This window comes from Mastacembelus armatus, chromosome 10 (assembly GCF_900324485.2).
Source record: "Mastacembelus armatus chromosome 10, fMasArm1.2, whole genome shotgun sequence".
In the NCBI taxonomy this organism is placed as follows: Eukaryota; Metazoa; Chordata; class Actinopteri; order Synbranchiformes; family Mastacembelidae; genus Mastacembelus; species Mastacembelus armatus.
The window spans coordinates 3,156,639-3,175,715 of NC_046642.1; the positions used below are offsets into that span (position 1 = coordinate 3,156,639).

A 19,077-nucleotide genomic window follows, 5' to 3' on the forward strand; every position below is an offset into this window, starting at 1 on the left:
TCCTTATTTATCTAGTTTGTTCTGTTTCACCATCCATTTACTGTTTATAGTAAAAGAAAACTTAAATGCACTTACTATATTAACTGCAATATTGAGTGTTCTGCATTCTCAAAAATTTATTTCCCACTTTTCCATAGTGTATATATAAAATTACACACATATCTATATATATATATAGAGAGAGAGAGAGAGAGAGACTACTATTATGAACTATATGAGTACTATTTATATTTCATGTGCTGTTTTCCTTTTTCCAGAAGTTGTCCAGGTGTTGCATGACTCAGGGTGGATGGTGGAGTAGCCAATCAGCAACAGTTTGGGTCAGGTGACAGTGACTCATCACTCTTGTGAGTCAGAGTCACAAGATGATGAGAGTGAGCATGAAAACAAACCGTTCAGTAGAAGAACCAGGGGTTTTATATAAAACGTTATTTAATCCCTGAAAAATGTGAACAGATTTTAATTTCATATAATTCACACATCACATTTAACTAATGTGATTATCAGTTACTGAGTTCTGATGTTTTATTAATCATTCCTTTCTTACTAAAATCAACTTTTTTTTTATTTGTGAGAATTTATCACTGTTTCAGAACACACAAGTTCATTAATAAGAACATTTCTACAGAATAAGTGTTTTTATTTGAAATACCTTTAAGCAAGACCATTTTAGGAAATATTTAAATGCAAGGCCTTTAAGTGTAACCCAGTGTTTTACATTTACTTAAGAATAGGATGTGAGTACTTCTTCCTCTGGTTTAATTGGCAATCTGCTTTAAACATTTATGTATTGTTGTGATCAATGACAAGGGTGACTGGGTTGCTTCTTTAGTTTGAATCAGAATCTAAAACCAGGTTTCATAAGGGGTTACAGAATTTATTGCAACTTTTCTACATGAATCACAATAGAAAATAAACACAGAATATCTGGGACCAAAACACAAATCTGAAAAATTAAATCAGAAACATACTGATCAATAATCAATCAGCTCTAACTAAAGGTTTCATGTTCCCCAAAAATTTTCAGCACAAAAAACATCTGACGATGTCCAGCAGCAGCTCAGGTGTGTGCTGATATCAGGGTGATGTCAGACATACAGGGGGTGGTACTGGCGGTGGGTGAGTCTCTTCCTGCAGGTAGGACAGGTGTGCGATGATATCAGTGCATTCCTCAGACACTGACTACAGAAAACATGACCACATTTAGTGGAAACAACCAATCGGCCTCTCTCGACGATCTGTGGGGGAAACAAGAGCCAGTCATGTTGCAGGAGTCTAACCTTCCATCCAGATGTGAACAGCTGTGACAGAGACTCACCTCAGAGTACGAGTCCAAACAGATGGGACAGCTGATTGTCCCCGGAGTCGACCTGAAACACAGACGAAGATCCTACTGATTCTACTCAGACTAATAACACGTCACCACTTCTACTGATCAATGACTCTGTCTGATTCTCTACAATATGTAGTTATGGATCAATGGGATCAGTGTTTTACCTGGAGCTGTGTACCGATGACATCATGGCAGCGCTGAGGACGGGGGGTGCATCCTCATCTTCATCACTGCTGACGACGTAACTCTCACCTGCGGGGACTCTCCTGTTCTGAGGACCTGATGGAGGACACCCAGACACGTGTTGGACTGGTCCTTTAATGAAACAACACATCCTGATACTTATGTTTGATCTGAGTTTTACCTTCGTCCACCAGCTGCACCACAGACAGGAAGGAGAGAAGAAGAAACAGTTAAGTGTTTACAACTGGGAGTATCACTGTGCAGTATAGTATTAGCATGTAGCAGTAGCATGAGAGTATTGTAGTAGTAGTAGTATTTGGTGTACTAGTAATAGTAGTAGTAGTATGAGGGTGTAGTAATAGAGTATTTCCAACCAGTACTGAGTCGTTGTTGGTCAGGTCGACTACAGCAGCTTCTGATCCCTCACAGGTCAGATCCACCACCTCCTCCACACCTGAACACATCAGTTATTGATTATGGATGACAGTGTATCTGAATATGTTTTTAGATGTGTATTATACTGGCTACTGGTTAAAGCAGATAAGAGATATTGATCTGTACTGACTGTCCTCAGTGTTGTCCATCACGTTGATGGTCTCTGTCGGGGGGGAGAGATTCCCATCTGATGTCCTGCTAATGTTAGCTGACCTGCTAGTCCCCCTGTTAGCCAGTCTGTTAGCGTTAGCTGTCCTTCTAGCAGTAGCAACTCTGCTGGTCTTGTTGCTGGGTCTCAAAACCAGAGGACTTCCTGTGGTCCTCCTCTTCCTTTGAGCCTGAACGCTGTTGTGGCAAAATCCCTGTGGTGAGCAGTAAAGAGAATGACATACCAAACTTTTGAGATTTATTTTCTTGCAAGAAAAGGAGCAAAACAAAACCCATAAACACTTCGTTGTACCTCAGATGCTCAGCTCCTACACGGCTGATGGCTGATGGCTTCCATTTATACACGGATGCAAATAATCTTCCCTAATTCTACTACTAAGATTATTCCCTAATACGGTTATATTCCAAAAAATATTGCGCCTAGGGTGTCTTCATGAAATCAATCAAACCCTGTGAATAAAGAGTTAAGAAATGTAAATACAGGTAAAATTAATTTCTCCCTTACAACACACACACACACACACACACACACACACACACACAGATGACATCAAGGCTGAATACGTAGGTATAAAGTGAATTAAATTTAATCTGGTTCTCATGGGATTATCTGGTTTCACAGAGCCCAAAACTAACTCCTGGATCTCAGTTTCATACGGTTCTGTTATGAATGAACTAATATAATAACAATGATACCTGCAGGTAAATTTGTTTATAGTAATGTCAGAACAGAGAAAGAAATGCATTTAGTGGCTCATAAAATCAGTCTCAGTATGTTCACTTATAATCATGGGAAGTATTTGTGGAAATTTTGTTTGAATTATTTTTGCAAACAAAGACTCCAGAGGGATTAGTTTTTATTTCCCCTCATGTTATTCAGAGTTACAGTCCCAGGTTTATTTAAATGCAGCTTTAATTATTAACTCTGTTTTAAACCCAAAGTTCTTTAAATAAAGTCTGGAACAATTAAGTGATTTGACTGATTGATAAAAAAAAATAACTGACTCATTAGTTGTCAATTTCCCTGTCATGTCCCTGTCAGGCTCCCGTAGGGATGAAGAAAGTTTTTCCAGTAATCTGATTGGTCGAAGGCCATGATAATGGAAAGTTAACCTGACCAGGTAAGCAGTGCTGTACCGTACCATGGTGATCTACCCATATTCAAGCAGAAATTCAGAGAAATACAAAATAATTATTGATTACTAATTAATTTGCAGAATAACTAACTGTGTTTTAGAACTCTGTTCTATTTGTATTCAAGGCTATTTTTTACACACAATAACAAGAAAGATTATTGGTACCAGTAACATCAATATCATTCTAATGACCTGATCATTGGTGGCAGTGATAAAACCAGGGTTCACATTACACATTGCTGATATTTGTTGTTAGACCAGCAGGAGGGTTTATTTGGATGGATTTATGTGTCGCTCAGCTGAACTGATAAAGTGATGAACTGATCTCAGGCTGGTGATAACGAGTGAACAAACTGATCAAACTACAAACTGCCAGAAATGTAAAAAATTAACTTACAGAGCTGCTCATATCATCCAAGAGGCTGCAGACAGGAAGCAGAGACACGGACAGGGTTAAAGAGACTTACCCCAACACATTAGCTAGACCACATCAGATCAACTCACACAGGGGAACAGACACAGGGTTGTGGTGCTACACTGTCATTATTTAAACTAGTTGGGAGATCTGGGCTTTTCCAAATCATGTCCAGTCAATTTCATTTACCACAGGTGGACTCCAGCCTGAGCTTAATGTGTTGTTGCAAAAGGGTCTGAATGCTGATGCACATGTGATATTTCAGTTTTTCCTTTTTAATAAGTTCACAGACATTTCTCAGATTGTGTTTTCACTTTGTCATGATGTGGCACTGAGTGTAGATTAATGAGACAAAACAACTGTAGTATCAGGCTGCAACATAAAGAAAATGAAAGGGTCTGAATACGTCCTGTTCATCACAACATAAGGAGCTGCCCTACCTGTTTATCTGCCGTCACTAAAGGTCGGCAAACGGCCTAACACCTGGGATATAGTTAACACCTGTTTCACTGTGCTGTGAATGCAACACTAATGGGATTACATCATGTCTGACAACACCCATCACCATTAGCTGTTAGCACCAGGTTGAAGGACCTACCTGAGCTCACCTGTCAGTACCATTAGCCCCTATTTAGCCTGTAGCTGACGTTAGCTGTCGGGCAGCAGCTTTAGCAGTAAAATTAATCCTTTAAAAAAATGCTGCTCCCTGCCGTTCATATAAAAGTGGAACAAACGTTATTGGGTGTTTTCAGCCACGTTACTGTGAACAGGCTGAAATTTAACTCCGAGTTTAGAAACGTTGAAGTTCCCAAGTCTTGGAAAAAAAGCTGACAACATAACAGCTAATGCAGCTAACTAACTAACAATAGTTAACAGGTAACCACTGAAACTTACCGCCGGCGCGCGTTGTGTCTTGTTTGCTGTTAGCAGGTGGGTTAGTTCAGCAGCTTTTTAACTTTTCACACATTTAAGCATTATAGCACAAACACACCAGCGTTACTTATTTATTCTCGCCCAACATGCTAATATTAGCTTCTGTCACCGCCTCTTCTTCTTTTGACGGAAGTCGGTGTCGGAGTGTGAGGCAGCCCCCTGGTGTCTGAAGGAGTGCTGCTCAGGTGAAAGGGAACACCTGCAACTGGAATTAAAATAGATTAAATTCTCCAAACTGGATTCTAATGTCAGACCAAAGCCTACTAGCTAACTCATGTTTTATTATGCAAATATATAAACACTTTGGTTTGTCTCCATGACAGCACAGAATGTTAAGAGAATATATCAAGATGAAAAAAAAACAAAAATAAACAGGTTAGTAGAACTCTGTTGAAACCAAATATCCAGAGCTAAAAACACCAGACATGTGAAATTATTCTTTATATATGTTGGAAAATTAAATTAATGATTAACTGCAGTGACTTATAATTTGGCACAGCACAGTGGTAACAGTGGTTAGTACTGTTGCCTCACAGCAAGAAGGTCCTGGGTACGCAACCTTCCTGTGTGAGGTTGTCTCTATGTGGCCCTGTGATGGACTGGTGACCTGTCCAGGGTGTACCCCTGCCTTTCACCCAAAGAGAGCTGGGATAGGCTCCAGCAGATCCCTGGGACCCTGGTTAAGGTATAAGCAGGTATAGATAATGGATGGATGGATAGATGGACTTATAATTTGAACCAGTTCAGTGTTTTTGGTTGAAAGTACAATTTATTATAATAAAAAAATAATTCAGAAAAAATGTTCACATTAAAAGCGTGAATTTAAATCTTTATTTCTGTAAATCAAGTCACAAATGGAAACTTTTGATGCTTTATTATGATTCCAGACATTTTACAGAATGAATAATGAAATATTTAAGAAACAAAAGTTTGACAGTGAAAATGCACACTATATTGAAACCTGACATTAGTTCTGTATCACTGTTGATTACTGCCAGCTACTTCCTGTGCAGACACAGGATGATAAGCATGAAGCTGACAGTGGTACCTAGTTTCATATCATCTCTGCTCAACCTTTAAATTTAAAAAACAAACAAAAAAACATCAGTCCAGAGTCCAGCAGAGTCATGAGCTGACTCCACCTGTAACAGGTGCACTGTGGGAACTGTAGTGCTGAGCTGTGACCCAGCAGAGAGGGAGCACTCGATCTGTGGCGAGGGGCATCTGGCTAGGCCCCACAGAGTCTGCTTTAGGGCCGAACCTTCATGAACGCCAGCAGCTGAATGCCCCACTGAGCAGGGACACTTGAACGCAGCACGGCTGAAAAAGAGTGAGGTAGGGAAAAGAGACAGGTAAGCAGTTGCAGCCATGGTCCAGCTGAAACCTTTTTCCTGCCTCAAATCAGCTGTTTAGATGCAGGTGTTGTTTGTTGGCTTACCTGTGTGTGCAGCTTTAAGTGGAGGAGAAGGTCATATGATCCACCTGGTTCATCTTCAGGTGGTTGTCAAGGATGTGGAGGATCTCCTGGATGTTTGGGACATAACCAGACTGAAGCTTTGACCACACGGGGACATCTAGGGGGACCAAAAACACCAGGATGTCAGTGAGGTAACAAAAACGCCTGTTACACGAGAAAGTCACAGTCAGAGGGGCCAATTAAAAATAATCATATATTTTATATGGCATTGTCTTAAACATATCTAATATTTAGTGTGTGAGGTTGTCTGTCTTTGTGTGTCTCTATGTGGCCCTGTGATGGACTGGTGACCTGTCCAGGGTGTACCCCTGCCTTTCACCCAGAGAGAGCTGGGATAGGCTCCAGCAGATCCCCGTGACCCTGGCTTTCAGGAAAAAGCGGGTATAGAAGATGGATGGATATCTAATATTTAATATATACTTTAATACAATTTAAATAATATTAAATTTAATAAATTTAAATCAGAATAACTGCTGTAACAATTGAATTTCCCCTTGGGGATTAATAAAGTACTTCTTCTTCTAAATCTACTTAAAAACAGAGGACTGGCTCACATTCACCAAATGTGGAACCAGCCCTTTGTTGCACCTACTGGATCCCTTTAGAACAAACTGTGCTTACTAGACCGAAGAATGATCATGATGTTTTGGACCAATGAGAACTCACCGTTCAGAGTGATCTCAAAGGCTCCAGTAGACAGGAAGTGAGTTTCCATCATGTTACAGACAAAGAAGGTCATCAGACAGGAGAAGATCTGACAAACAACAGACAGTGATGATACTGATTTAAAGCTGTTGCCTTGTTAATCAGCTGCTATATATGTTGCCATGGTAACAGATACCTTGTTGTCCTGGCTCCAGGTCCAGGCTCTGGGAGTTTGGAGGCCAAGATAGATGAAGGGATTCTGACCACTGACGATCAGAAGAATGGAAAGGAGCTTCAGGTAGGAGATCAGGTTACCCACAAACCTGAGGAGGAATAGGTGTTATCAAAAAACATTGGTCTCAGTACAGTTAGCATTAGGAGCAGGGAGCTATGAGGCAGGCGCAGGTGTTAGCAGCTGCACTGAATCATATTGTTACACATTTAGCTCCATCATTTTTATTATAAAGCTGCAAACATGTTTTTTTTTTTTTTTTTATTACTACAAAACACTGAAAGGACATGAAGGCATTAAGATGACAAGGTGGTCCACGCCTACAAATACACGGAAGCAGCATCGGTTCTACTCTCTGCAGAGACTCAGACCCATTTGATCTCCAGTATGTCTCTCCAGGCCTTCGACCTATCTGTGGATGGCCTACCTACCACCTTTACACCACCCTGTTGGTAGGAGCCAGGTAATTAGCTTTGTGATGTCACAGCTCACCTGTTGAAGGGGGTCGGGGGATAGTTTTCTCCCTCAATGCGGATGTCCGGGTACAGTTGGCTGATGGCTCGAGAGTACTCCTGGGACACTTTACTGTAACCTCAGGAGATACTGAAAACATACACAGAGAGAACAAACACGTCAGATGAGGGCAGTATTTGGACAACATGTAGACCCCACACGGAAAGGTTCCACGTCCACCGGGATTCAAACCCACAACCTAGTATTTGCTTGGTGAAAAGGAAAGGAAGGACAGTGTTAATCAATTTAATCAAATCAAAACAGCAGCTTAGCTTAAAGTGACACAAAAGACGTGATTCCATTCATTCTTACTGTTAGCTAACAGTTAGCCTGTTAGCTTAGCTCGGGTAAACATACAGTCTGTCTGTTAGCAGTTAGCCTATTAGCTTAGCTCCGGTAACCACAGTCTATGTTTTAGCTCCCTGTTAGCTTAGCTCCAGTAACCATACAATCTGTCTGTTAGCGCACTGTTAGCAGTTAGCTTGTTAGCTTAGCTCCGGTAACCACATAGTCTGTCTGTTAGCAATTAGCCTGTTAGCTTAGCTCCAGTAACCACACAGTCTGTTTGTTAGCAGTTAGCCTGTTAGCTTGGCTCCGGTGACCACAGTCTATCTGTTAGCAGTTAGCCTGTTAGCTTAGCTCCGGTAACCACACAGTCTGTTTGTTAGCAGTTAGCCTGTTAGCTTAGCTCCGGTAACCACACAGTCTGTTTGTTAGCAGTTAGCCTGCTAGCTTAGCTCCGGTAACCACACAGTCTGCCTATTAGCTTAGTTCCAGTAACCACAGTCTGCCTGTTAGCTTAGCTCCAGTAACCACAGTCTGCCTGTTAGCTTAGCTCCAGTAACCACAGTCTGCCTGTTAGCTTAGCTCCAGTAACCACAGTCTGCCTGTTAGCTTAGCTCCAGTAACCACAGTCTGCCTGTTAGCTTAGCTCCAGTAACCACAGTCTGCCTGTTAGCTTAGCTCCAGTAACCAGTCTGCCTGTTAGCTCGCCGTTAGACGTCAGCCCCTGTGCTAACTCCCTCACCAGTACTGGAACTTGAGCACGGGCCCGGTGTACACAGAGGACTTGGCGGCTCTCCCGGGCTCTGTGTCCGGAAGGCTCTCCCGGTCGGTGCCGACACTATTGGCCTGCTGATGTCCACGCTGCGAAATCAACCTGCCGAGATAAACGTCCCGGACCGTTAGGGCCGTGAAGAACAGCAGAGCCGCCAGGAGGCTCGCCTGGCTGTACTCCGCCATGTCGCTCTGCCAGCAACACTAATACCTGTTAGACGTCTTCCGCTTTTCGCTTTCACAATAAAGCACATTATGGGAGCGGAAGGTTTGTTGGACGGTAGCGATAATCCAGGTCTCCTTTCCCGTATTTTGCTGCAGAGAGAGAGTACATTTTCCAGTAAATCTCCGTTAGTCTGCTTTTGTTTTTAGTCTTATTTCATTGTCGTTTTGAAGACTTTTATTTATAACGACCTTTCTATGGCGTCACATTTATCCGACGCACTGCGGTAAACAACGTGACGTTAAATCTGTGGGACGCTGCGCTGCCGGTGGGTGGAAGCATGAAGGTGAACGAATAAAAACAAAATCTGAGCTTTAATGGTTTATTGTTGTCATCTCTGAAAACCGGGAACAGGTGTCCTGACCTCTGACGTCACACAGGTATGTTCATGTTTATTTTTAACAATTGGCTTATCGTCAGTGATTTTCGTGTATTTCTCGTGTGCACGTCATATAAATGATGACATCAAAACCCATCTGTGACACAGTCTGAGTTTTTACACTTCGTTATACTAATTTTGTTGAGTCAAATCTGAACTTAGAGAACTGAGATCCAAATACTTCCCATCATTCCCTGCGGTCTGAATCATGTAGCTGCTTCAATGTGCCTTAATCACATCTGCATTGATTGGTGATTGATTCTGATCAGACCCAGAGCCTTTCAGTGTGTTTAACATTTGAGCTCAGGTAACCCTCTGATGCCACTCAGGTGATGTGTTCACTGCTGTTTATACACTCTGTGTCCACAGGTGTGTCTGTTTAGTTCAGACCTTTTAAGAACCCAGCTCATGGGTGGGGTTCACAGAAGATATGTGGATTTGTTTAATGTTTATGTTAGATTTGACACCAGAGAACTCAGGTGAGTTTACCTGTTTCAGGGTCTTCAGGTTGACAGTCCAGTCCTGGATCTGATCTGTGTTCAGGTTTTGCATGGTGGCTGATTCTGTAGCCCATAATCCTGTTTGCTTTTGTTTCAGGATTTTGGGTAGGGTCACCATGCTCAGTGTGGGTGGGTCAGTAAGGTCTGGTCTCCTGCGGTTTCCTGTTCGAGGACTCTGTTCAGTGATCCACAGAAAGTCACCTGGTCTCCCCCGGTCTGCGCTTCCGTGCCTCCACAGGTTACCTGTCAGGACTGTGTCAGGAGTTGGTGGTGGTGATGTTCCAGCTGGTCCAGGTGTGTCTGGCTGGTACAGCAGCTTGGCAGACTCGACTCCAGTCCACCTTTGTGAAAACTTTCTGGTGAGCGTGCAGCAGGTGAGCGGGTTGCCATGGTGGCTGAGTATCGCCGTGGCAACAGTGTCAGTTCGGACACTCATCACTCTGCCTCTCGCCGCCTACCAGCTGGTCATCGTATCCAAGGTCAGTGAGGCAGGGTTAACTCCAGCTCTTATAAACCCTCTGATGTGGATTTGGGACTTTGAGAAGTGACAAGTTTTTGTGTCAAATCAAATCAGTGATTTTGAGATTGTATCGCAGTGTCCACATTTAGTCTAACACAATAAACCTAAACGCTCAGCCTACGCTGAAATGTTTTTATTGTCAGTAGAGAAACATGAACAGAGACAGTTTGGCCTCAGAGAGTTGAAATATTTTAGGAATCTACATATCAACGCTCTTTCCCATGACTTCTGTCCTCCTCCAGATGTTTTCGTCTGCACTGGTTCAGTCTCTGAGTGCAGCTGCCTGCTTTTTTTTCCCATCTAGACTAAAACTGCAGTTTCTGTTGTCTCTAAAAGTCTCTGTGATTAGTCATTTTAAACATCACATAGCAGAGCCCGTTGGTCTGATGAGAAAACTGATTTCTCAGTTTACACCAGATGTTTCTCCGATGCACTTTTGCTGTTAGAGATGAAGAAGAAGCGACTGAACAGTGTGTTTGTAGACACAGGTCTCTACTAAAACCACCTGTAACTGTGGTCATAGATCATGTTCATTTGAAAACAGTTTTAATATTTTGACATATTAATTTCGAGTTAGGCAAATTATTGTGTTAGAGTAAATGTGTTCAGGCTCTGTGATACAGAGAACTAAGAGCAAATCAACAGTTTTCAGCCTGGAAACAAAACATTCGAATTCAGACAGGAAGTCTGTTTGTTTGTTTCCATGTTGACCTGATCCTGTTCATGTTTGTTGGTGTGTTCACTCTACAGTCAGTGTGAGGGGTTCACCCAGCAGAAAATGTACAAATTATCACCTGAACTCGACAGTAACCTGTTCTTTCATCACTGTAACCATAATAACCTGTTTTGCCATCAAGGTAACCATAGTAACCTCCTGGTGATGTGTAGGTGGAGGCCCTGCAGGTGGAGATCTCTGAGCTGGCAAAGAGGCTTCGATACGAAGTTTCAGTCCGAGCAAGAGAGAAAGGCTGGACGGACAAACAGAGCCGGTAAACAAACAAACAAACAAACAAACATTGAATCATTGAACAGCTGATCTGCAGATTCTGTCTGAAGATTCATATTTTTTTGTCCTAAAACTCTTCCTGGCGCTCTGATCTCTCTGTTTGTGTTTTTGTGTAGGTTTCAGTTCCAAAAGAATCTGCGTCGTATTGTTTCTCAGCTCTACATCCGAGACAACTGTCACCCCTTCAAAGCCAGTCTGCTGGTCTGGGTTCAGTTACCGCTGTGGATCAGCCTGTCTCTGGCCCTCCGAAACCTGAGCCTGGATCATTCCGGTAGGAAAATATAGTCTGGACAAGTCTCAGGAACAGTCTGTGCCATCTGATGGGACAATTTCAATCCAGTTCAATTTATTTGTACAGTGCTAAATCACAATACAGTCATCTCAAAGCACTTTACATAGAAACCCAGCAAATCCTTTATGAGCCGCACTTGGCAGCTGTGGATGGAAAAACTCCCTTTAACAGAAGGAACCTCCAGCAGAACCGGGCTCAGTTTGGGAGGCCATCTGAGCCAGTCATAATTACTGATTCTGTCAGAGACACCGTGAATATTTCTACAAAAGTTAAAAGATGTAAACACTGGACTAAATGTAGTTTAACTGTGGTTTTTGAATATGCTGAAAATAAATGTGAACTTTCTATGACTTCATCTGCTGCAGCAGCAGCAGCACAGGCTACAGCAGAAGAAACAGATTTACAAACAGTAGGATCATCTACCTATAAAATATATTATCTATATAGCTTTATATCCTGTTGCCATGGTGATTCAGAGTATCAGAGCTCTGATGCTGTGATTGGTCTGGATTAGACCTGGTCCTAACCCAGGACTTTAACCTGTGCTCTGTGCAGCGCTGCAGTGTGATCTGGCAGCAGGGGGCGCTCTGTGGTTCCCTGACCTGACCTCACCAGATTCCACCTGGATCCTACCTGTCTGTGTGGGACTTACCAACTTACTCATCATAGAGGTCAGTCCGTCAACAAGTGTGTGATTACATGACCTGTAATGTCATTAATCTAACTTCCTGTCTTCTTCTTCAGGTGTTTTCTCTGCAGAGAATCAGTCCGACTCGTTTCCAGAAGCTGGTTTTAAATTTTATGAGAGGATTTTCAGTCCTGATGGTCCCCATCGCTGCCACTGTCCCCTCTGTGAGTTAAAGACACATATATAAAATCCTCTCCCCTGATTGGCTGCTGGCAGCAGTGGAGGCTGTGCCAGCAGAGTGTAAAACCCTGCAGTGACTGTGAGGGGACTCATGGACTGGTTTCAGACTGAATCAGGTTCCGACGGACAGAACACAGAGTTCTCAGTCCTCTGCAAGGTTCATGTTCAGATCTGTTCAGTTGATGATTCTCATTCATTGTTTTCTCAACATGTCGAGTCAAGCTTTCGGCCGTTCACACATTCCTGTCAGATCAAACACACACAGACACGTTTTATCTGAGATCAGGGACGTGCAGCTCACAGCAAGATAGAAATCTTCAGAGGCACTGAGACCAGACCAGGACCTGATCTGGTCAGATTTTATCAGCCTGTCAAACTGTCTGCTGATTTACTTTGGATCAGGTTTAAATCAAATCTCATCATTTTAATTGCTGATTAATGATTCTTATAAATCATTGTACCTATAGCATCACAGCATTAAAAATCATTATAATACCCCACAAAGTTTATTCTGAAAAAGAGAAATTCTCACATCAGAAACTTTATCATTCTTCTTAAAAATGACTTAAATGGATGGAACGATGACAAACATTGGCTGATAAATTTTATGTCAGTCGTAATCGGTCTGTTGTAATTGATACTGTAAATCAATGAAGCTCTGGACTGATGCAGTTTCTCTGGACAAGGTCTGATTGCCAGAAGATCCTTTTGTTCCAGAACATAATCCTCATCTTCGGGTATCAGGACTTGGTGTGTTTACAAAGGGTCAGATCCAACATCTGATTCTGATTCAGGTTTAATTTCAGGTGACCCAGTCGTCTGCACCATCAGTTCTAATATGTTCATGTGGTGTTTGGGTCAATTAACATGTGAACTCCACCCTGTGAATGATCTCAACAATTTGGTATTCTGGTTTTCTAACATCAGTTTATTTCCTGTCCCACCCCCCAGTCCATGGCTCTGTACTGGTTCACTTCCAGTCTGGTAGGATTCTGTCACAACCTCCTCCTTCGTTCTCCTGTGATCCGAAAAATCCTCCGACTGCCAACACTTCAGTCAGACTCTCCGTACAGAGACCTGCTGTCTGCGTTCATCAACAAATACTGCAAATAAACACCCAGGGGGCTGCGACCATCAAAGCTTTGCTCTGAATGTGTCTCACACCAGCTCTGAGCGGAAGAGAGTAAGTGTAGTTCAGATACACAGGCTGGAAAATCCCTGCAGACAGCACTCAGGGCTGAAACTGCATGTGCCAGTGGAGAACAGTGCAAGGACACTTTGCATTGACTGAAACAAAAAGTTCAGTAAAGTAACAATAAAGAACCTAAATGTGTCACACTGTGATATTAGGAAACAGAAACATGACCACTTCACACTGACAGCAGGAGAGAAGCTGCATTTTGTGTCTGGGGTTTGTTTGATGATGTTTAAATCCACTGATTGATTGATCTGCATGTTCAGTAATAAACTGTGATGATATGATGTTTGTGTCTTTAACACAAACTAACACAAACATAATTGGAACAATAGCAGGAAAAAAAATCACGTGACCTGTGACTCTGGAACATTTCCTGTTTGTTCTGTTCCCACTGACCAGTTGACGTCGACCAACAGCTGCAAAATGTGTCAACGCCTCTGAGAAGTTTCCTCAGTGTTGGATTTTACTGAGAAAGACGTTTTTTTTTTTCTTTAGATCACTCAGTAACAATCCCCAGATGACTGGATACAATGGATCAATACAATGTATCAATACAATCAATAATCTGTGATTCAAATCTGAAATGAAAAGAAAAAGCAAAAACCAGCTGTTTTAAAACCTCACAGCAGCTTTTCCTTTTCCCTCTGACCAAACATATTGATTAAACATATTGATTAAACATATTGATCCACATGAGTCTGGAAAAGCTGCAGATTAACTATCAATAGTTTGTTTTAGTGCCATCACAGTTTGTAACATCAACCAGGTCTTTCACTTTTCATTTATTTATTCAGCTCTTTGGAAATATCAACAATCAGTTCTTCAGTCAAAGAGAAGAAACAATGTGTGACCGTCAGCAGGTCTGGGATCAGGTCTTGGTCTGAGGCGGAGTCTGGAGTCTGTACCAGCTCTCAGTCTTCAAATCCGATCTCAGACTCTTTCAGACCGTTACTGAGTTCAGACCAAAGTCCGCATCGGACCATCATGAAGTCTTTCACCATGTTGTTTCTGGTTCCGGTTCTGTCGGTCCTCCCGGCGCCTTCGGCAGGTATTGCATGTGGACCGTGTGACCCGGCTCAGTGTGCTCCTCTCCCGGCGGAGGGCTGTCCCGCCGGTGTTTTGCGGGACCCTTGCGGTTGCTGCTCAGTGTGCGCCGCCGCAGAGGGGGAGCTGTGCGGTGGCCGCCGCGCGGCTGCGCGCCGCTGTGGCCCCGGACTGGAGTGCGTCAAAAGCGACGAGGACAAGAAGACCAAGCTGGGCGTGTGCGTGTGTAAGAGCAACTACGAGGTGTGCGGGACCGACGGCCGGACGTACAAGAGCGGCTGCGCGCTGAAGAGCGCCAGCCTGAAAGCCCAGACCCAAGGCGAACAGCCCATCAACATCCAGAACAAGGGCCGCTGCGCCACAGGTGAGACTGACGTCATACAGGTGGGCTGCGGGGGTAAGAACAGGCCCGTTTCAAATGAGTCTCAATCTGCTGTTATTTTTCTGACCAGCCTGGTCTGGACCTGCTCTGACATCATGAGATCAGTGCAGCTGCAGGTTTTTGGAGCCAGGCGCCCCAGGGCATGATGGGAGACACCTGTCTGATTGGTTTAGATGTTGGTTCAATGACACGACTTTTTTTAGAAGCTTCAGATTAGGCTGCAGACAGTCTGGGACCACATTCACAATAGGAACATTACTGACTCACCAAACATGGCGTGGTTCTTTTGTCTGATTTGAATTCAGACTTTATTCGTGTAGTTTCATGTCTGGTCAAAAAACAGCGACAGACTGGTGCCAACAAGTTTTACCTGTGGCCGTGGAATGAAAATATTAGAAACAGATGGCTGGAACAGCAACTATTGGACAGTGAGCACAAGCCGCTGTAATGACATTATTAATTATCAGTTATTAATTAGCACAGTGCATCGTGAACGGTGCTGATGACGTCACACAGGTGACGTTACAGGTGTAGCAGATTTACTGGAGAGAAAATGATCGAAGACACATGAATCTCTTTGTTCTCACATGGTTCTTCTGTTTTACAGAAATGGAACCACAGAATTTTAAAGGTAAAGTCATTATGGCAGTGTTGATTAAAAAGTGATGAGTGTGTTTATATATAGGGCAGCATGGTGGCTGAGTGGTTAGCACTGTTGCCTCACAGCAAGAAGGTCGTGGGTTCGCATCCCGGCCTTTCTGTGTGGAGTTTGCATGTTCTCCCTGTGCTTGCGTGGGTTTACTCCGGGTACTCCGGTTTCCTCCCACAGTCCAAAAACATGCATGTCAGGTTGATTGGTGACTCTAAAATTGCCCGTAGGAGTGAGTGTGAGTGTGTGAGGTTGTCTGTCTATATGTGGCCCTGTGACAGACTGGTGACCTGTCCAGGGTGTACCCCTGCCTTCCACCCGAGAGAGAGCTGGGATAGGCTCCAGCAGATCCCCGTGACCCTGAACAGGAAAAGCGGGTATAGAAGATGGATGGATGGATGGATGGAGTGTGTTTATGTTTAAAACTTCAACTTGTTCTGTTGTGACAGACAGTGATGTCCTCTCTGATGATCCTCCTCCATCCCTCTGAAAACACTGAATTCCTTTCTACATGAACACACTCACTGAGCGTGCTCAGAGCAAACACAACACGCTCACGGTGGATTTACAGATTCCTGCGATGTGTTTCATCTTGTTTTGTACAAAACTCTCTGTGACTGAACCAACCTCGAGTGTGTTTGCGCTGATTCACATGGATTCTCTGCAACCAAACGTCAAGTAACTGAAGGTTATGGTCTGTTCGTCTGCAGCTCCGGTCATCGTCACTGCTCCAGGTGAGGTCTACAACGTGAGCGGCTCTCAGGTGTACCTGAGCTGTGAGGCCATGGGCGTGCCTACACCTGTCCTCTCCTGGAAGAAGGTGAGTTTATGTGATACTCTGCATCTCATTGGTCAGTTTAAATTGTAATTCTCTTAACGTGAAAAGATGAAGCCTGCCACATGTCGTCTGACTGATAGTTCCACCTTAAATACAAAACATTTACTCCACAATTTATAGTCGAGCAGCAAAAACTGTAAAACACATGGATCTGATTTCTCTGAGCTGCAGCCTCTTAACTCTCCATCTCAATTCCTGTTTCCTGCTGTTGTTTGCAGAAACAATACCAGTCCACTGAGACTCCTCCTGGCAACACAAAACAGGAAATAAATCCCAGTTAATGGTTGCACCGTTGACTCATGTTAAAGTCATACAAACTAAAAACAACACAGCTAATCGGAGGATGGAATCTCCTCCTGCCAATCAAATATAAAGTTAGTTAACTAATTCTAAACAACAACCATCTGTCTATAGATACAAATGCACAGAGGGTTGAAAAGAGACAAACGGTAGAAATGATCCTGGTGTCACCTCCAGCCTCAGGTGTTCGTGTGTGTTCGGGTGAAAACTACATAAAACAGAATATTTTTGGCTGCAGGACGACAAGCTGCAGCATGTCTGAAGTAAATCAGAAAATGTTTCTTCAGGACTAGTTTGTACAAGTCGACTGAACCGAGTGGGCCCTCACAGACCTGGTAGGGCACCATCAGATCCTGCCACAGCAGGTGTCAGTAAAATAACAAAAAAAATCTAACTCTGTTATTTTAGATAATCTTCAACTAGTAGTGGTGTCCAAGCTGAGGCCCGTGGCCCATCAGTAGGCCGTTAGTTCAGGGTAATGAGATGATGACAAAGCAAAGCTCCGATGATATTTGGTGTTTCTGCAGGATCACATGAAACAGAGTGACGCTCATGTTTGTGTGTGAAGCTTCTGCTGCACAAACATCTGGTTGACTAAACACTTTGAGCTGAAACATAGAACCACATGAAGCGTCACAGTTTAATTTGGTCTGATGATGATGATGATGATGATGATGATGCCATCTTCTTCAGGTCCGCAGTGGGAAGAGGATGGAGCTTCTTCCAGGGGACAAAGGCAACCTTGCAATTCAGACAAGAGGGGGACCAGAGAAGCATGAAGTGACCGGCTGGGTGCTGGTCAGTGGTTATTAACTATATGTACACATTGACATCCTGCGTACACATTAAATACACATATTATTATTATGGCACCACTCAAGGGAGCACTGGATGGTTTGATGAGGGTGAAGACGATGTGTTACGGTCTTGTCCACCAGTCTTGACCATCCCTCCAGTAGATTATTTGGTTTTTCCTTTCGTGTGTCACGTCTGTAAATCAACACAGAGAAAGAATCATGATTTATCAAATGATGGTGTAAATGCACAGACACATAGAGAAGCTTATTCTTTGTGTTAAAAATACAACCTGTGACAGCAAAGACACATGGGAAATATTAATCTGAGTGAGTGGATCTGCTGGTCTCATGTGGGTATGATGAACCTTTAGCTTCGTTAGAATGAAGAAACTGATTTTCTGATTTATTTTTAACACAAAAACAACTTTCAGACAGGAAGTGATGTAAAGACTCCAGCTTTCTGTGGTTTTATTTCAGGTCTCTCCTCTGACCAGAGAAGAAGAAGGATTGTATGAGTGTCACGCCTCCAACTCTAAAGGTGAAGCCTCAGCTGTCGGAGCCATTCACCTGGTGCAGTCCCTCGATGACATCATTGTCAAGACAGGTAACATCCTCGTCAACAACAAACAAAAACTATTATCAAGACAGGAAAGACAGCATCACAGACACCAAACAGCTAAATAAGAAACAAACATTGTGTTCACTGTTGCCTCACAGCAAGAAGGTTCCTGGTCTGAAACCCATCAGGGGCCTTTCTGTGTGGAGTTTGCATGTTCTCCCTGTGCTTGTGTGGGTTTTCTCCAGGTACTCTGGTTTCCTCCCACAGTCCAAAAACATGTATGTCAGGTTGATTGGTGACTCTAAATTGCCCATAGGAGTGAGTGTGAGTGTGTGAGGTTGTTTGTCTCTATGTGGCCCTGTGATGGACTGGGGACCTGTCCAGGGTGGACCCCTGCCTTTCACCCAAAGAGAGCTGGGATAGGCTCCAGCAGATCCCTGGGACCCTGGTTAGGACTAAGCAGGTACAGATGATGGATTTGGTTCAACTGCTTGTCTAACTGAGGATGTCATTTCCTTTCAGTGATGAAGGAAAATGGACCGTGATCAGCTGATCAGAGATCAATGAAGACCATGGTCAAAAGAAACTGGTGATGGTCATTTTTGTATCGGCAATCTGTAAACTGATTGTTTTTTTTTAAAACTTTTTTGTTTAAACTTTACGTTTGATGTTTAGTCATTTATTTTGTTTCTGTTAGAAAGATGAAAAAATATTTAGTTTCAAGATTTAAAGTTTTAGTGAAAACAAAATTCCAAGATTTATTCTTTCATCTGAGCTTAAACTAAAACCTGTCTGGCTTTTATTTTAGAAAGGCCAATCTTAGTAATTAAAGTAGTTAATCACCATAGCAACAGCACTGATCTAATCAGTTCATTTCAGTTCAGTGACAGAAGAATAAAAAAAAAATGTTTTTCTCTGAATAAAAAGTCTTTACATGTTATAATGTTGGCAGTTTTTTGTTGATCAGCAATTACTATTTGTACTTACTGATATTTG

General features: G+C 42.9%; 4 protein-coding genes across 4 annotated transcripts; 2 read left to right on the plus strand and 2 right to left on the minus strand.

Moving 5' to 3' along the window:
• Positions 1–856: 856 nt before the first annotated feature.
• Positions 857–4,736, minus strand: rnf4 (ring finger protein 4). Its single transcript, XM_026331222.1, has 8 exons — positions 4,565–4,736; positions 3,653–3,677; positions 2,082–2,313; positions 1,891–1,970; positions 1,698–1,710; positions 1,498–1,612; positions 1,319–1,370; positions 857–1,238 (listed from the first exon to the last, which is right to left on the minus strand). Exons 2-8 carry the CDS (start codon positions 3,662–3,664, stop codon positions 1,089–1,091), a joined length of 654 nt encoding a protein of 217 aa, XP_026187007.1. The 5' UTR covers positions 3,665–3,677; positions 4,565–4,736; the 3' UTR covers positions 857–1,088.
• Positions 4,737–5,420: 684 nt separating this feature from the next.
• selenot2 (selenoprotein T, 2) lies at positions 5,421–8,754 on the minus strand. The gene is made up of 6 exons (XM_026330553.2): positions 8,498–8,754; positions 7,450–7,560; positions 6,922–7,048; positions 6,747–6,834; positions 6,042–6,177; positions 5,421–5,923 (listed from the first exon to the last, which is right to left on the minus strand). Exons 1-5 carry the CDS (start codon positions 8,710–8,712, stop codon positions 6,056–6,058), a joined length of 663 nt encoding a protein of 220 aa, XP_026186338.1. The 5' UTR covers positions 8,713–8,754; the 3' UTR covers positions 5,421–5,923; positions 6,042–6,055.
• A 134-nt stretch (positions 8,755–8,888) lies between these two features.
• On the plus strand, positions 8,889–13,796 carry cox18 (cytochrome c oxidase assembly factor COX18). The gene is made up of 7 exons (XM_026330551.1): positions 8,889–9,129; positions 9,726–10,107; positions 11,037–11,137; positions 11,271–11,425; positions 12,002–12,117; positions 12,191–12,298; positions 13,266–13,796. Exons 2-7 carry the CDS (start codon positions 9,745–9,747, stop codon positions 13,425–13,427), a joined length of 1,005 nt encoding a protein of 334 aa, XP_026186336.1. The 5' UTR covers positions 8,889–9,129; positions 9,726–9,744; the 3' UTR covers positions 13,428–13,796.
• A 609-nt stretch (positions 13,797–14,405) lies between these two features.
• On the plus strand, positions 14,406–19,021 carry igfbp7 (insulin-like growth factor binding protein 7). The gene is made up of 5 exons (XM_026330552.2): positions 14,406–14,920; positions 16,298–16,407; positions 17,419–17,523; positions 18,000–18,126; positions 18,604–19,021. Exons 1-5 carry the CDS (start codon positions 14,497–14,499, stop codon positions 18,624–18,626), a joined length of 789 nt encoding a protein of 262 aa, XP_026186337.1. The 5' UTR covers positions 14,406–14,496; the 3' UTR covers positions 18,627–19,021.
• Positions 19,022–19,077: the final 56 nt, after the last annotated feature.

Excerpts from the sequence above, each read along its gene's own strand:
- rnf4 (XM_026331222.1), bottom strand. Across the intron at positions 1,971-2,081 it reads GATGGACAACACTGAGGACA|GTGTGGAGGAGGTGGTGGAT; the intron begins GTCAGTACAGAT and ends TGATGTGTTCAG. Across the intron at positions 1,239-1,318 it reads GTTTGGACTCGTACTCTGAG|ATCGTCGAGAGAGGCCGATT; the intron begins GTGAGTCTCTGT and ends TTTCCCCCACAG.
- cox18 (XM_026330551.1), top strand. The coding sequence starts at position 9,745 with ATGCTCAGTGTGGGTGGGTCAGTAAGGTCTGGTCTCCTGCGGTTTCCT. Across the intron at positions 10,108-11,036 it reads AGCTGGTCATCGTATCCAAG|GTGGAGGCCCTGCAGGTGGA; the intron begins GTCAGTGAGGCA and ends GGTGATGTGTAG. Across the intron at positions 12,118-12,190 it reads CCAACTTACTCATCATAGAG|GTGTTTTCTCTGCAGAGAAT; the intron begins GTCAGTCCGTCA and ends CTTCTTCTTCAG.
- igfbp7 (XM_026330552.2), top strand. The coding sequence starts at position 14,497 with ATGAAGTCTTTCACCATGTTGTTTCTGGTTCCGGTTCTGTCGGTCCTC. Across the intron at positions 16,408-17,418 it reads CTGTCCTCTCCTGGAAGAAG|GTCCGCAGTGGGAAGAGGAT; the intron begins GTGAGTTTATGT and ends CATCTTCTTCAG. Across the intron at positions 17,524-17,999 it reads AAGTGACCGGCTGGGTGCTG|GTCTCTCCTCTGACCAGAGA; the intron begins GTCAGTGGTTAT and ends GTTTTATTTCAG.